Here is a 17,582-nt window from a genome sequence, read left to right as displayed (position 1 = left end):
ACAAGTGAATTCTAACAAACCTTCAAAGAGGAACTAATGCCTATCTTACTCGAAGTCTTCCAAATATTAAAAAAGAAGGAACACGTCCAAGTACCTTTTATGAAGTCAATATCACTCTAATACCAAGATTAAACAAGGACAAGAACAACACAGAAGAAGAAAATTACAGACCAAGCTTACTAATGAACACAGATGCACAAATCCTGAATAAAATCTTAGCTAATTGAATCCAACAATGCATTCAAAGGATAATACACCACGATCATACTAGAAACACAAGGATGTTTCAACATCTGAAAATCAATATAAGTCATCACATCAACAAAAAGAACTGGGAGAGAGGGAGACATAATGCTCCATCATGGTGGAGTAAGGGCAAATTGGTAGTAGATACACTACGATGGTAATACTGATGGGGATACCCCAATGTCACCTCAGTTAAAAATAAAATATTTTTTTTAATGATAGCACAAAAGAGTTAAAAATGTAAAAGCAACACTCTCATGCTTTATTTTTGCAGCACAAAAAAAGAAAAGCAGAGGTCTTGCTCACTGATGTGGGAAAACTGCTGCATGTATGATTGTTACTACCTTACAATCATTCCAGAAGGGAGATATTCCAATTTTACAAGAAAATTTATCTTTCTAAGAAGTAAGATTAATCATAATTCTGTTTATTGGAAATGTCCATACTTTGTGTCTACCAGGATTCTGTATCCCAATATAACTGATTAATTGCTTTTATCTTCTTCAGAGAATTTCACCTCTGAGAATCTCCCTTAGATTTTTTTTTTAGGTCCTTAGAGATTAAAGTACTTATTCATCTCCTTGGAGGTCAAAGTCCTGTGAACAATTAAAAGTATTCCCTCGCTTAGAGAGGGCAGATCAGGGTATAGGAATGAAAGGGATCTCACTGTTGCTCACTCAGTATCATTAAATATTAGAGCTATAACAGGTCTTGGCGATTATCCATCCATTTCATCCTCCTATAGAAAAGCAGAGGTGAAGTAACATTCCCAAAGTCACAGTGTGAAAGGGTGACACAGCTGAAAAAAGAACTTGGCTTTAGAGATGGTAAGAGTGGACTTTGATTTCTTTTTCCTGTCCTAGAGTTGCCACGTGGTTTATGTTATACTTGGTGCTTGTACAGCACACTCTAAACAGTCTCAGCAAGGCACTAGAGCTGACAGTTTGAATCTATCCACATGACAGTAAAGAAAAGACTGCATCTTGATATCATTCCAGTGCACAAATTCTGCATGCCTTTTTCCTAAAGCATTCACCACAATAGAAATTATATGAATTGCAAGTTTATATTCCAATAAAACTACAGTTGGCCCCAAAATAAGTCATTATCAGTAGACTAGTACAAATGAAGTTGGAAGAGAAGTTTTCTGTTGCTGTGGGTGTGCAGTGGGTAAAGAAATAGGAAAAGTTTTTTTTCTTCCTACTTATGCCTACATATTTTATTATGCTTCAAAATACACTGAAATTCCATCCTAGAAAGAAAATACATAGATGACTTCATACTTATTTGAATTACAGAATTCAAAATAAAATTGAAAACTTCCTTAACTTGGAGCATCAAGGTCTCTGAGAATCCTGTGTTAAATGCTTAGTAACAATCACCTGTACATAAAGATGCCAGCAAACCTGAATATTACCTTTTGCACTCTTAATCAAAACTTGATTACTCACCACTGAGCTGTCCCCGTGCTAAGATGTTGTCTCAGAAAATTCATAATTGAGAGTGCCTGTGTGTTCCCAGACCCCAATTTAATATTTGATGCCAAAAATGTATTTACAGCTTTGACTTTATCTGATTCCTATAACAATTTTCATGAATGCATTGTATAGATATTTTATTTTAATATATATAGCTGTGTATTCAGCTAAGTTTAACACAATCCTGACATAAGTACATACTCCTGATAGGGTACTGGTGTAACATAATTGTATACTTAATGCAGTAGTTTATATTGCAAGCCTGTTCCAATTTCATTGTCCTTTTTTTTAGTCAAAGTAGTAGAAAAGCTTTGCCAATCATGAGAAAATAATTTAAAAAATATTTCCATGGCTTCTCTTTTTCCTAGCTACATACACCCTGATTTGTAAAGGAAATGACTGAGTGCAATTTTTCCACCGAGTTTGTCCTAGAAGGATTAACACACCAGCCAGAACTCCAGCTGCCCCTCTTCTTCCTGTTTCTAGGAATCTACGTGGTCACTGTAATGGGAAACCTGGGGATGATCCTCCTAATCACTTTCAATGCCAAGCTCCAATCTCCCATGTACTTCTTTCTGGGTAATTTGTCATTCATCGATCTCTTTTACTCATCAGTTGTTACCCCCAAACTCCTGGGAAACTTTGTTTTGGAGCAGAATGTTATTTCCTACCCTGGATGTATGACACAGCTTTTCTTCTTCTGTATTTTTTCTATTGCAGAGTGTTTTATGCTGTCAGCAATGGCATATGATAGATATGTGGCTATCTGTAATCCTCTGTTGTACAGTGTCACCATGTCCCAAAAAGTGTGCAATGCATTGGTGGCTGGGGTCTATACTATGGCAATACTTGGAGCGTTAGCCTACACGATCTCCATGGTCATGCTGTCCTTCTGTGGGGACAATGTCATCCACCATTACTTCTGTGATATAATTCCTCTTCTCAAGCGCTCCTCTTCCAACACTCGTGCAAATGAGCTTCTAGAGTTATTCTTGGCTGGATTCAATGTGCTGTCAACAACTGGGGCCATCATCATCTCCTACATCTTCATTATTGCCAATGTTCTTCGCATTCCCTCAGCAGCAGGCAGGTCCAAAGCCTTTGGCACCTGTGGCTCTCATCTGACAGCTGTTGGGATCTTCTATGGCTCCATCGTATTTATGTACTTTAAGCCCTCCTCCAGCAGCAGCATGACACAGGAGAGGGTGGCCTCTGTGTTCTATACCACAGTCGTCCCCATGCTGAACCCCTTGATCTATAGCTTGAGAAATAAAGATGTAAAGAACGTGCTGAGAAAAGTCCTGGGGATGAGATCTGGTCACCTCACGGGGTAGGAGTTAGTTACTGAAGGTCACGGCACCAGTGTTTTGGTTTCTTCATCTTAGAACTCATTTCTCCTATTTTTGTCTGAAATGAAATGTCCCATTCTAATTTCTTCTCCATTGACTGCTTAATGTTGCCTCATTTATAGTTTATACACCTATGCAGTACACCTCTTGAGCAAACTTTTGCATATTTGATTCAGTTATCTTTGATGAATTTAAGAGGTTCATTTTGAAAGATTCCATGGAATCTGTAAATGGAATAATAAGGGTCATTCTTCCCTTCCTATTAGGAAAAACCCGGATAGAATATCTGAACTTGTGATCATGGGAAAGAGCAAAATTCATAGTATACTTTGCTGGTTTGTTGTTCCCCCTCCTACCTTTTTCTTCTACCATGTCTCTTTCTCCTGAAGAGTCTACTTCCAAAATGAATGAACATTGGCAAAAATGAATGAAGAAATTTTTGACAAGTAGTCCCGCACAATGTAGGCAAATGAAACTGTTTACTGAAAGGAAGCTTCATTCTTTTTTTTTTTTTTAATTTATTTTTTATTTATTTATTTATTTTTATTGCTGTTTCTTCACATTTGCACTTTGTAAGTAATGAATTTCCCTTAGAAATCCCAGCTTAGTGATCGTGGACCTGTTCCTAAGAAACAAACTCTGTTTCATTCCCAAATTGTATTTCCTAAGGAATTCTTCTCCCCACAAGCACAGCCATTTAAATTGGGATAGACCTGAGTCCTTCTCACTTACTCTGATTTAGACATCTGTTGCCTTCCACCTTCTAACACTGTCTTTGGCTCTTGGTATTCTTCCTCAAGTATGTTGTTCATGCTTTAAATATTACAGGATTTCCCTGGTTTCCTTTGATAATCCATTTCTAGTTTGATACATTTTGGTCCAAGAAGATGCTGGGTATGATTTCAATCTTCATGAATTTGTTTTATGACTCCAAATGTGGTCTACTCTGGAGAATATACCCTATGCACTTGAGAAAAATGTGTATTCTCTTTGTGGACATGCATGCCTTGTGCATCTCTATTAGATCTTTGTTAAAAGCTGCTTTATTGTCACTGAAATGACTTGATAAAAAATCAGTTATCCAAATATAAGTAAGTTTCTGTCTGATTCTTAATCTATTCTATTTGTCTACTTGATTCTGTTCTATTTGTCTACTTAATCTTGGTGGAGTACCATGTTGTTGTTATCACAGCAACTTTAATATCAAGACATTGGTTGATCCCAATCATGTCAGTCCTCTAACATATTGTTATTCAAAGTTGTACAGTTGTAAAATATCTCCTGTGTTTCCATACAAATTTCAGCTATATGCATATACCATATTCGTGATACTATTCTGGATCTCTTAAATACAGAATCAATTTAAGGAGTTTTGTCATCCTGGCAAAACTGATTTTACTATCCAAAGGACATGATAAACCATGCCAGGTATTTAAGTGGTTTTTTTTTTTTGCACTCTTTTGCAGTTTTTTATATAAAGGTTTGTACATATATTGTGAGATATCCTCTCTTATATTTTCTACTTGCTTGATGCAATGCTAGTTTTGTTTCCCACAGGTATGCAGTAGATATTAATATATTAATATTGTACCTGGCAGTGTAGATAAAAGGACATATTGGCTAAAGTGACTGTTTTGAATTAATCACTAGATTTTTCTACAGTTTTAGTTGTACTTCCATGTTAATGCCTCTTATTTGTATTTATTGTCTGGTTTGGTATCAGGGCATTTTGAATCATAATATGAATTAATAAGTGCTTCTCTTCTTTGAGTTTCTAGACGTGCTCAGAATTATTTTTCTTTTCTTCTTTATTTATTTTTGTTAAATAATAATTTTTTTATTTTTATATTCCCCATACAATTGCAACCTCCCCATTCTGACCCCAATCCCTCCCCTCCCCCCCCCCCACCCCCAAAAAGTGTCTCTGGTTCATAGTTTTTTGTTGATTTTGATTTTCACTTTCTTACAGTTATTCATTTTCCTGGTCCCTTATTTAAGTTTTCTAGATTCCTGCTATGAGTGAGACCATCCAGTATTTTTCTTTTTCTTTTTGGCTTATTTCGCTGAGCATGATCCCTTCCAGCGCCATCCATGTTGCTGCAAATTGCATGTGTTTATATTTTTTGAATGCTGAGTAATATTCCATGGTATATATGTACCACATCTTCTTGATCCAGTCATCTATTTTTGGGCATTTGGGCTGCTAATTCTTAGTAAAAATGGGTAAAATAAGATCAATGAATAATTAAGGAAAGATTCCTTCTTGAAAGTGAGAATCAAAGCTAACAAATAGTTAAAGTAAATGCTCTGAGAAAGGTTCTCAGGAGTCAGATGGTATGGAGAATGTAAACTTTCTTTTCCTCTGTAAGTCCTGTTGAATTATTTGGCTTTAAATCTGCATGCAGTGAAAATTTCTAAGGATCAGCTATAGGATATTGTGCTAACAATAATAGTTTGTATAATTAAAACTTTGAGAGAGTAGCTCTCATGTTATTTTTTATCATAAATTACTTGAGTTATATTTTAATGACTGTTATATGTTTATATATTTTTTAAATATTTATGTGTGAGGTCTTTCCAACAGTACTTAAGTTTCGGGTGTGCTTCATTATATATCAACATCTGTATCTACAACATTAAGTTCATTCCTAAAAGTCCAGTTCATTGGTTCACAAACAATACTGATGTCAAATTCACACAACAAGCTTCCTCATTCCTTTTTGGTGACCAATAATTTGTTCTTCATAGTTTAAAAGGTAACTTTTGTTTTATTTAGTTCTGTTTAGTTTGTTGGATTTTTTTTTTTTTGCACCATATGTCAGTGAAATCATATTGTTTCTTCTTCTGACTTACTTCACTAAGCATATTACCTTGAAGTTCCTTCCATTTTGTTGCAATGCCAGAATTTCATCTTTTTATAGCTGACTAATCCACTTTATATTATCACATATCTTTATCAGTCATCTGTTCTTGGGCAATTAGGTTGTTAACCAGTTCTTAGTATAGCAAATAATGTTGCAATGATCGTGGGTGAGCTAACGTGTTTTTAAAATAGTGTTTGTGTATCTGCAATGAAATACCCAAAAGTGGGATGACCAGATTAATTAGAATTTGCATTTGTAGTTTTTTGAGGCTCTCCATACTGCTCTCCATAATGGCTACCCCAGTATCATTCCCAACAACAGTGCAAAGCTGCCGTTTTGTCCACTCCTCTCCAACACTTGTTGTTTAGTGCTTTCTGGAAACCAGACATCCTCACAAGGGTGAGGTGGTACTTTCTTTATGTTTTTGACTTGAATATTTCAAGTTCATGAGGTTCGGAACATCTTTTCACATGCTTGGTGTCTTGGAAAAGTGTCTATTCAGATCCTTTAACCATTTACTAATCGGGATGTATGTTTTATCATTAAGTTTTATGAGTATATATTTTGGATAATAAACACTTACTGAAATAGTGTGAAAAATGTGTGATTTGCAAATATATTCTCCCATTTAGTAGCAATTCCTTTCATTTTGCTGATAATTTCTTTCATCAAAGAAAGCTTATATTTTGATAAAGTTCTACTTGTTTATACTTCTCCCCCCTTTGCTGTTGGATGCAATGTCAAGGAGCATTTGTAGGTATTTTCTTCTACATAGTTTTTGTTTCATGTTGTCCATGCAAGTCATTAGTACATTTTGAATTAAATGTTGATAAACTGCAACTTAAGGACTTGCTATTGAAGCAAAGGCTCTAGGGCTGTATTCTGAATTTTTTCCAGTGAGCTGAGTTTTGGGCTTTCCTAAAGTGCATAAGTTTCACTCAGGAATACATGTCTGAGCCCATGGTCAAAAGATAAGACAGAGTCTCTAAAAAAAGCACAGCACAATATCCCTGTTAGATGAAACACACACTGAAAACCTCTCTGATTTTCTGCCTCTGTAGTCACAGATTAAGCAAATATCATTGAAAATATGAAAAACTCTTACATCACACCTCAAGGAGTTGAAAAAAAAAAAGCAATGCCCACATAATCTGGTATGGGACTCTATTTGAATTCACATACTATGTATTCCAGAGATATGCAGAAATGTCTCCATTAGGCTAGACTGACTAGGGCTACCCCATAACTCCAGGGATATAGATCATATGAGAAACAATTGTCTCAGTCATATAATTTCTTCTATTTTAAATTGGGTGATTTTGCTGCTTCTATGATGGTAATTGTTTTTGTTTATAAAAGCTTGTATATTATGATGCTAATTAAATAAATAAAATTTACTCAATCTTCTCTGAGTAGCTCTTTTTTCTTTATAGATTACTGCTGGAATTTAGAGTCTCTGTTGTGTCAATTGTGGGATGACTGGCATTTTCATTTTTAAAAGCCTTTAAATTTGTTTGAAATGAGCAGGTTGTAAAAATTAAGTGACTTCAAAAGCTAAAATAGGGCCTCCCTGGTGGCACAAGTGGTTAAGAAACAGCTTGTGAAGCTGTCTGCAGCCACCACAGCATGAGTTTGATCCCCTACCTACCAGGGAGCTACATACATGGCGTAACAGACCTCTCCTGTCTGGCCTGCTGCTCCCCTCAGCAGTGTATTTCAGTCAGTCTCCCTGCTCTATTTCCCACTCTGTCTCCCACTCTATCTCTGGTGAATCCTCTCACCCCCGAGCCTCTGGCATGTACCCCAGCTCTTGTATGCATGAATAAATCTTTAAAAAATGCTAAAATATTGGTATATTTGACCAAAGAACTGAATAAATAAAAAGTATATAAAACCACAAACAGTAAGATCAAATGGCAGAAAAGGATTTTCACCTATCTATAATAACTCCAAATGTAAATGGACTAAACTCATCAATTAAAAAACAGAGTATCTTCCAGCTTACACCAGTAAGAATGGCGCATATCAAAAAAATAAGCAACAAGAAATGTTGGCGAGGATGCGGTGAAAAAGGAACTTTCCTACATTGCTGGTGGGAGTGCAAACTGGTCCAACTCTGTGGAATGGTATCTTGAGATTCCTCAGTCTACTAAATATGGAGCTACCATACGATCCAGCAATTCCACTTCTAGGGATCTACCCAAGGATACAAAAACAGTGATTCAAAAGAGCGCCTGTACACCTATATTTATTGCAACACTATTTACAGTAAGTAAAACCTGGAAACATCCCAAATGCCCAAAAATGGAAGACTGGATGAAGAAGATGTGATATATACACAATGGAATATTACTCAGCAATCAAAAAAGATAAACTCATGCCATTCACAGCAACGTGGATGGAGCTAGAAGGAATTATGCTCAGTGAAATAAGCCAGAAGGAAAAAGTAAGTATCATATGGTTTCACTTACGACAGGAATATAGGGGAACCAAATAAGACATCAGTGTAAAAAAAAATAATAACAGTACAAACCACAACAAAGCAAAAACAGATAATTGTAAACCAGAGACATACTGCAGGGGAGGAGGAGGGAGAGGGGTGAGAGAGAGGGAGGGAGGGAGGAGCACATGGACTGTGGTGATGGTGCATGGGTGACTTGGGGAAGGAACTTCCAGGAGGTTTCAATCTGAGGGGGTGGGGGAGAAGCAAATATTGTCCAAATACTGTAAAAAATGATAAATGTTAAAATAAAAAAATAATATGGGTTAAAAAAAACATGGAGTATCTAGTTGAATTGGGAAGCAGAATCCAACCTTCTTTTGTATTCAGGAAACACACCTAAACTCCAGAGACAAACATGAAATCAGAATAAAGGGTTGTGTAGTTACCCTACAAGCACATGGGACTCAAAACAAGACAACATATATTACCAGTTAAGAAAGGTAACAGGAGACAAAGAGGGACACTATATAATGCTAAAGGGAATGATACATCAAGAAGACATGTATGCATCAAAGGTAGGAGCACCAAAATACACTAGGCAACTACATTCAACATGGAAAAGAAGCATAGTAAAAAACACATTAGTAGTAGGAGACTTTTCAACACTTCATTCTCATTAATGGACATATCAACTAGACAGAAAATAAACAGGAGTACAATAGCCTTAAATAGAAAAAGTAGACCTCCTGAGCCTCGTAGACATATATACGATATTGTTCCCCCCAAAAGCAGAATAGACATTTTTCTCAATTGCATATGTGACATTCTCCAGAAGAGAAATTCTCTTCTGGAGAATGTCACATATTCTCAAACACAAAACATTCTCAAACACAAAACAAATACCAATACTTACATGAAGACTGAAATCATACTCAGCATCTTCTCAGACCATAAATTATCTAACTAGAAATAAACTACCAAAGAAAGCAGGGAAATCTTTCAGTACATGCAGAATAAACAACACACTAGTAAAAGACCATTGAGTTACTGAGAAAATCAAAGAAGAAATTTGAAAAAATACTCCAAGACCAATGAAAATGAGCATACAATGATTCAGAACCTAAGGCATCTAACAAAATCAGTACTCAGGGAAATACATAGCAATATAGGACGACCACATCAAGAAATAAGAAAGAGCTCATATGAACAACCTTCTTTCTCAAGTTGAGGAATGAGAAAACCAAGAACAAACAATCTAATAGACAGTAGAACAACTAAAATATATAAATCAAAGCAGAATAAACGAAATAGAAATTAAAAAGACAGTACAGAAATCATTGAAACCAGAAGTTGGTTATTTGAAAAAATAAGCTAAGTAGACAAACCTCGAGCAAGGCTCACTAAGAAAATAAAGGAGCAAGCTCAAATAAATGGAATCAAAAATGAAGGTGGAGAAATCACAACAGATGCTGCAGAAATTCAAGGTATAGTTAGAGACTACTATGATCACCTATATGCTAACAAATTCAAAGTGCTAAAAAAGGACAAAATCTTAGAATTATGCAAAGAAATTCAAACAGTACACGAAACTCTCCAAATAACAAGAATCCAGGAGATGGCTTCACAAGTGAATTCTACCAAACCTTCAAAGAGGAACTAATGCTTATCTTACTCAAAGTCTTCCAAATATTAAAAAAGAAGGAATATAACCAAGTACTTTTATGAAGTCAATATTACTCTAATACCAAGATTAAACAAGGACAACACAAAAGAAGAAAATTACAGACCAAGCCTACTAATGAACGCAGATGCAGGAATCCTGAATAAAACCCTAGCATTCACAGGATAATACACCATGACCAAGTGGGATTGATAACAGGAACACGGGGATGTTTCAACATCTGAAAATCAATCAATATAAGTCATCACATCAACAAAAAGAACAGGGAGGGAGGGAGGCATAATGCTCCATGATGGTGGAGTAAGGGTGAATTTGTAGTTAATGCACTATGGTGGTAATACCTGATGGGGATTCCCTAATGTCACCTCAGTTAGAAATAAAATATTTTTTTAAATGATAGCACAAAAGAGTTAAAAATGTAAAAGCAACACGGTCATGTTTTCTTTTTGAAGCACAAAAAAAGGAAAAGCTGGAGTTTTGCTCACTGATGCGGGAAAACTGCTGCATGCATGATTGTTATCATCCTACAGTCATTCCAGAAGGGAGACATTCCAAGTTTCCAAGAAAGTTTATCTCTCTAAGAAGTAAGATTTATCATAATTCTGTAATTGGAAATGTCCATACTTCGGGTCTGGAATGATTCTGTATACCAGTATAATTGATTAGTTGCTTTTATCGTCTTCAGAGAATTTCACCTCTGAGAATCTCCCTTAGATTTTTTTTTTAAGTCCTTAGAGATTAATGTACTTATTCATCTCCTTGGAGGTCAAAGTCCTGTGAACAATTAAAAGTATTCCCTTTCTTAGAGAAGGCATCTCAGGGTATAGGAATGAAGGGAATCTCACTGTTGCTCACTCAGTATCATAAATATCAGAGCTATAACAGGTCTTGGTGATCATGCACCCACTCCATCCTCCTATAGAAAGAGAGGTGAAGTAACATTCCCAAAGTCACAGTGTGAATGGGTGACACAGCTGGAAAAAGAACTTGGCTTTAGAGATGGTAAGAGCGGACTTTGATTTCTTTTTCGTTTCCTAGAGTTGCCATGTGGTTTACGTTATACTTGATGCTCATAGAGCACACTCTAAACAGGCTCAGCAAGACACTACAGCTGACAGTTTGAATCTATCCACGTGACAGGAAAGAAAAGACTGCATTTTTTTTTTTTTTAAAGATTTGTTTATTGATTGATTGATTGATTTATACATACAAGCACTGGGTACAGTCAGAAGCGCGGGGGGGTGAGAGAAAATTCACCAGAGCCAGAGCAGGGAGCAGAGCAGGCAGAAGGACCGAAGTACACTACTGAGGGGAGCAGCGGGCGGCAGGAGAGGTCTGCGCGCCATGTGGGACCCTCCTCTGGTGGCCGGGGAACAGCTGGGGATCGAACTGGCCTGCAGAGGCTGCGGGCAGCTTCGCAACCCAGCGCTCAACCGCTGCGCCACCGGGGAGGCCCAAGACTGCATTTTTGACAGCATTCAAGTGCACAGATACTGCATGCCTTTTTCCTAAAGCATTCACCACAATAGAAATGATGTGAATTGCAAGTTTATATTCCAATAAAACTACAATTTTCATGAGTGCATTATATAGTTCAAATGAAGTTGGAAGAAAAGTTTTCTGTTGCTATGGGTGTACAGTGGGTAGAGAAATAAGAAAATTCTTTTGTCTTCCTACTTATACCTACATATTTTTATTATGCCACAAAATACACTGAAATTCCATTCTAGAAAGAAAAATACATAGCCGACTTCACACTCATTTGAATTATAGAATTAAAAATAAAATTGAAAACTTCCTTAACTTGGAGCATCTCCTGTGTTGAAAACTAAGTAACAATCCACTGCACATAAAAGGTGCCAGCAAACCTGAATATTACCTTTTGCAATTTTAAGCAAACTTGACATCCTCAGCACTGAGGTTCCCCCGCTCTAAGAAGTTGTCTCAGAAAATTCATAATTGCCGAGTGCCTGTGTGTCCCAGACTCCAATTTAATCTTTGATGCCAAAAATGTAATTAGAGCTTAGTCTTACCTGACTTACTATGACAATTTTCATGAGCGCATTATATAGATATTTTATTTTTTTGTATATATATAGCTGTGTATTCAGCTAAGTTTAACACAATCCTGACATAATACATACTCCTGATAGGGTACTGGTGTAACATAATTGTATACTTAAAGCAGTAGTTTATATTGCAAGCCTGTTCCAATGTCATTGTTATTATTTTTTTTTTTTTAGTCAAAGTAGTAGAAAAGCTTTGCCAATCATGAGAAAATAACTAAAATAATATTTCCATGGCTTTTCTTTTTCCTAGCTACACACACCCTGATTTGTAAAGGACATGAGTGAGTGCAATTTTTCCACTGAGTTTGTCCTAGAAGGATTAACACACCAGCCAGAACTCCAGCTACCCCTCTTCTTCCTGTTTCTGGGAATCTACGTAGTCACTGTAATGGGAAACCTGGGGATGATCCTCCTAATCACTTTCAATGCCAAGCTCCAATCTCCCATGTACTTCTTTCTGGGTAATTTGTCATTCATTGATCTCTTTTACTCATCAGTAAAAGAGATCAAACTCCTGGGAAACTTCGTTTTGGAGCAGAATGTTATTTCCTACCCTGGATGTATCACACAGCTTTTCTTCTTTTGTGTGTTTGCTATTGCAGAGTGTTATATGCTGTCAGCAATGGCATATGATAGATATGTGGCTATCTGTAATCCTCTGTTGTACAGTGTCACCATGTCCCAAAAAGTGTGCAATGCATTGGTGGCTGGGGTCTACACTATGGCAATACTTGGAGCGTTAGCCTACACGATCTCCATGGTCATGCTATCCTTCTGTGGGGACAATGTCATCCACCATTACTTCTGTGATATAATTCCTCTTCTCAAGCGCTCCTCTTCCAACACTCATGCAAATGAGCTTCTAGAGTTATTCTTGGCTGGATTCAATGTGCTGTCAACAACTGGGGCCGTCGTTATCTCCTACATCTTCATTATTGCCAATGTTCTTCGCATTCCCTCAGCTGCAGGCAGGTCCAAAGCCTTTGGCACCTGTGGCTCTCATCTGACAGCTGTTGGGATGTTTTATGGCTCCATTGTATTTATGTATTTAAAGCCCTCCTCCAGCAGCAGCATGATGCAGGAGAAGGTGGCCTCTGTGTTCTATACCACGGTGGTCCCCATGCTGAACCCCTTGATCTATAGCTTGAGAAATAAAGATGTAAAGAACGTGCTGAGAAAAGTCCTGGGGATGAGGTCAGGTCACCTCACGGGGTAGGAGTCAGTTACTGAAGGTCACGACAGCAGTGTTTTGGTTTCTTCATCTTAGAACTCATTTCTCTTATTTTTGTCTGAAATGAAATGTTCCGTTCTCATTTCTTCTGCATTGACTGCTTAATGTTGCCTCATTTGTATTTTATACACATATGCAGCACACCCCTGGGCTAACTTTTACGTATTTGATTAGTTATCTTTGATGAATTTAAGAGGTTCATTTTGAAAGATTCCATGGAATATGTTAGTGGAATAGTAAGGGTCATTCTTCCCTTCCTATTAGGAAAAACCCGGATAGAATATCTGAACTTGTGATCAAAGGAAAGGCCGAAATTCATTGCACACTTTGTTGGAGTGTTGGTCCCTCTATAGGTCCTCCTGCCTTTTTCTTCTACCATTTCTCTTTCTCCTGAAGAGTCTGCTTCCAAAATGAATGAACATTGGCAAAAATGAATGAAGAAATTTTTGACAACAAATAGTCTCACACAATGTAGGCAAATGAAACTGTTTACTGAAAGGAAGCGTCATTCTAACAAAAGAAAACTGACAATGCTGTTTCTTCACATTTGCACTTTGTAAGGAATGAATTTCCCTTAGAAATCTCAGCTTAGTGATCGTGAACCTGTTCCTACGAAACAAACTCTGTTTCATTCCCAAATTGTATTTCCTAAGGCATTCTTCTCCCCGCAAGCACACCCGTTTAAATTGGGATAGACCTGAGTCCTTCTCACTTACTCTGATTTAGACATCTGCTGCCTTCCACCTTCTAATATCTAACACTGTCTTTGGCTTCTTGGTATTCTTCCTCAAGAGTGTTGTTCATGCTTTAAATATTATAGGATTTCCCTGGTTTCCTTTGATAATCCATTTCTAGTTTGATACATTTTGGTCCAAGAAGATGCTGGGTATGATTTCAATCTTCATAAATTTGTTTTATGATTCCAAATGTGGTCTACTCTGCAAAATGTACCCTATGCACGTGAGAAAAATGTGTATTTTCTTTGTGGGCATGCAACTCTTGTGCATCTCTGTTAGATCTTTGTTTAAAAGCTGCTTTTATTGTCACTGAAATGAATTGATAAAAAATCAGTTATCCAAATATGTCAGTTTCTTTCTGATTCTTTATTTTTGTCTACTTGATTCTGTTCTATTTGTCTAATTAATCTTGGTGGAGTACCATGTTGTTATCACAGCAACTTTAATATCAAGACATTGGTTGATCTCAGTCATGCTAGTCCTCTGACATATTGTTATTCAAAGTTGTACAGTTATAAAATATCTCCTGTATTTCCATACAAATTTCAGAATGGAGATGTCAATATTTATATGCATACACCATTTTCGCGATCCTATTCTGGATCTCTTGAATGTGAAATCAATTTAAGGAGTTTTGGCATCCTGACAAAACTGATATTACTCTCCAAAGGACATGGTAAACCATGCCAGGTGTTTAAGTCTTTTTTTTTTTTTTTACACTCTTTTGCAGTTTTTAATATAAAGGTTTGTACATATATTTGAGATATCCTCTCTTATATTTTCTACTTGCTTGATGCAATGCTAGTTTTGTTTCCCACAGCTATGTAGTAGATATTTATATATTAATATTGTACCTGGCAGTGTAGATAAAAGGACGTATTTGCTGAAGTGACTGTTTTGAGTTGATCACTAGATTTTTCTACAGTTTTAGTTGTGCTTCAATGTTAATGCCTCTTATTTGTATATTGTCTGATTTGGTATAGGGCATTTTGAATTATATTATGAATTAATAAGTAATTCTCTTCTTTGAGTTTCTGGAAGTGCTCAGAATCATTTTTCTTTTCTTCTTTAGAAGAGTGCTAATTCTTAGTAAAAATGGGCAAAATAAAATCAATGAATAATTGAGGAAAGATTCCTTCTTGAGAGTGAGAATCAAAGCTAACAAATAGTTAAAGTGAATGCTCTGAGAAACGTTTTCAGGAGTCAGGAAGTATGGAGAATTAAATCTTCTTTTTCCCTCTGTGAGTCTTGTTGAATTATTTGGCTAAAATCTGCATACAGTGAAAATATCTAAGGGTCAGCTATATGATAATGTGCTAACAATAATAGTTTGTATCATTAAAACTTTGAGAGAGTCGCTCTCATGTTATTTTTTGTCATAAATCATTTGAGTTGTATTTTAATGACTATTATATGTTTATATATTTTTTTAAATATTGATGTGTCAGGTCATTCCAACAGTACATAAGTTTCAAGTGTGCTTCATTATATAGCAACATCTGTAACTACAACATTAAGTTCATTCCTAAAAGTCCAGTTCACGGGTTCACAATCAATACTGATGCCAAATTCACAAAACAAGCTTCCTCATTCCTTTCTGGTGACCAATAATATGTTCTTCATAGTTTAAAAGGTAACTTTTGTTTTATTTAGTTCTATGTTTATTTTGTTGTGGTTTTTTTGCACCATATGTCAGTGAAATCATATGTTGTTTCTTCTTCTGACTTACCTCACTAAGCATATTACCTTGAAGTTCCTTCCATTTTGTTGCAATGCCAGAATTTCATCTTTTTATAGCTGACTAATCCACTTTATATTATCACATTATCTTTATCAATAATCTGTTCTTGGGCAATTAGGTTGTTACCAGTTCTTAGCATTGCAAATAATGTTGCAATGATCGTGGGTGAGCTAACGTGTTTTTAAAATAGTGTTTGTATAACTGCAATGAAATACCCAAAGTGGAATAACCAGATTAATTAGAATTTGCATTTGTAGTTTTTTGAGGCTCTGCATACTGCTCTACATAATGGCTACCTACCCCAGTTTCATTCCCAACAACAGTGCAAAGCTGCCGTTTTCTCTACTCCTCTCCAACACTTGTTGTTTAGTGCTTTTTGGAAACCAGACATCCTCACAGGGTTGAGGTGGTACTTTATGTTTTTGACTTGAATATTTCAAGTTCATGAGGTTCGGAACATCTTTTCACATGCTTGGTGTCTTGGAAAAGTGTCTACTCAGATCCTTTAAACCTTTACTAATCGGGATGTATGTTTTATCATTGAATATGATTTCTTTATATAGTTTGGATAATAACCACTTATTGAAATGGGTGTGAAAAATGTGTGATATGCAAATATCTTCTCCCATTTAGTAGAGTGTCCTTTTATTTTGCTGATAATTTCTTTCACCAAAGAAAGCTTTTATTTTGATAAAGCTCTACTTGTTTATGTTTCTCTCCCCTTTGCTGTTGGATGCAATGTCAAGGAGCATTTGTAGGTATTTTCTTTCATGTTGTCCATGCAAGTCTTTAGTACATTTTGAATTAAATGTTGTTGATGGAATTAGGCAATGGTCTAGTCTCTGACTTGATTTAATTTAGAGATAAGTGGAAACAAATTTTGCATTCATGTTGTCATACTTATAAACTTCAACTTAAGGACTTTTGCTGTGGAAGCAAAGGCTCCAGGGCTATGTTCTGAATTTTTACCAGTAAGCTAAATTTTGGACTCTCTCAAAGGGCGTAAGTCTCTGCCTCTCTAGTCACAGGTTAAACAAATATCATTGAAAATATGAAAAACTCTTACATTACACCTCAAGGGGTTGAAAAAAAAAACAATGCCCACATAATCTGGTATGGGACTCTATTTAAATTCACATACTATATATGCCAGAGATATACAGAAATGTCTCCATTAGGCATGTGCAAAAAATATCAAAGCACATGTCAACTAACCTCAACCATCAACAGAAACAAAAAGGAAAGATGGAAGAAATAGGGGGAAGAGAAGTCAACAAAATGAAGAAACCACCAGTTTTACTTATAGTGAAGAGGGAGAAGTGGACACAACCAAGAATAGTTCTCACTTCTAAATAGACTTCAGGCTCTTTGCTCAGCAGAGACTGAAGTGGGCTACCCCCTAATGCCAGGGATATAAATCTTATGAGAAACAATCGTCTCAGTCATATAATTTCTTCTATTTTAAATTGGGTGATTTTGCTTCTTGTATGATGGTAATTGTTTTGTTTATAAAAGCTTGTATATTATGATGCTAATTTAATAAAAAAATTTACTCAATCTTCTCTGAGTATCTCTTTTCTCTTCATAGATTATTGCTGGAATTTAGTGTCTCTGTTATGTCAATTGTGGGTGACTGCTTGGCATTTTCATTTTTTTAATTTAATTTAATTTTATTTTATTTTATTTTATTACACAAGCACTGGGTACTTCAGAAGCAAGGAGGGTGAGAGAATTCACCAGAGC

At 36.1% G+C, this 17,582-nt stretch overlaps 2 protein-coding genes across 2 annotated transcripts in view; both read left to right on the top strand.

Annotated features, from left to right (window-relative positions):
- Positions 1-17,582, top strand: part of LOC119242111 (olfactory receptor 151-like) — a 368,040-nt gene that overhangs the window by 332,794 nt on the left and 17,664 nt on the right. The window lies entirely within an intron of this gene.
- LOC119242115 (olfactory receptor 8D1-like) lies at positions 2,120-7,416 on the top strand. Its single transcript, XM_037507895.2, has 3 exons — positions 2,120-3,024; positions 5,542-5,562; positions 7,371-7,416. The coding sequence occupies exons 1-3, from the start codon at positions 2,120-2,122 to the stop codon at positions 7,414-7,416; spliced, it is 972 nt and encodes a 323-aa protein (XP_037363792.1).

The sequence above is a fragment of the Talpa occidentalis genome, unplaced genomic scaffold, assembly GCF_014898055.3.
Source record: "Talpa occidentalis isolate TD23 unplaced genomic scaffold, MPIMG_talOcc4v2.1 talOcc4.12, whole genome shotgun sequence".
NCBI classification, from domain to species: Eukaryota; Metazoa; Chordata; class Mammalia; order Eulipotyphla; family Talpidae; genus Talpa; species Talpa occidentalis.
Note: the sequence above shows the minus strand (reverse complement) of the source record. Positions and strands in the feature narration are given on the sequence as shown.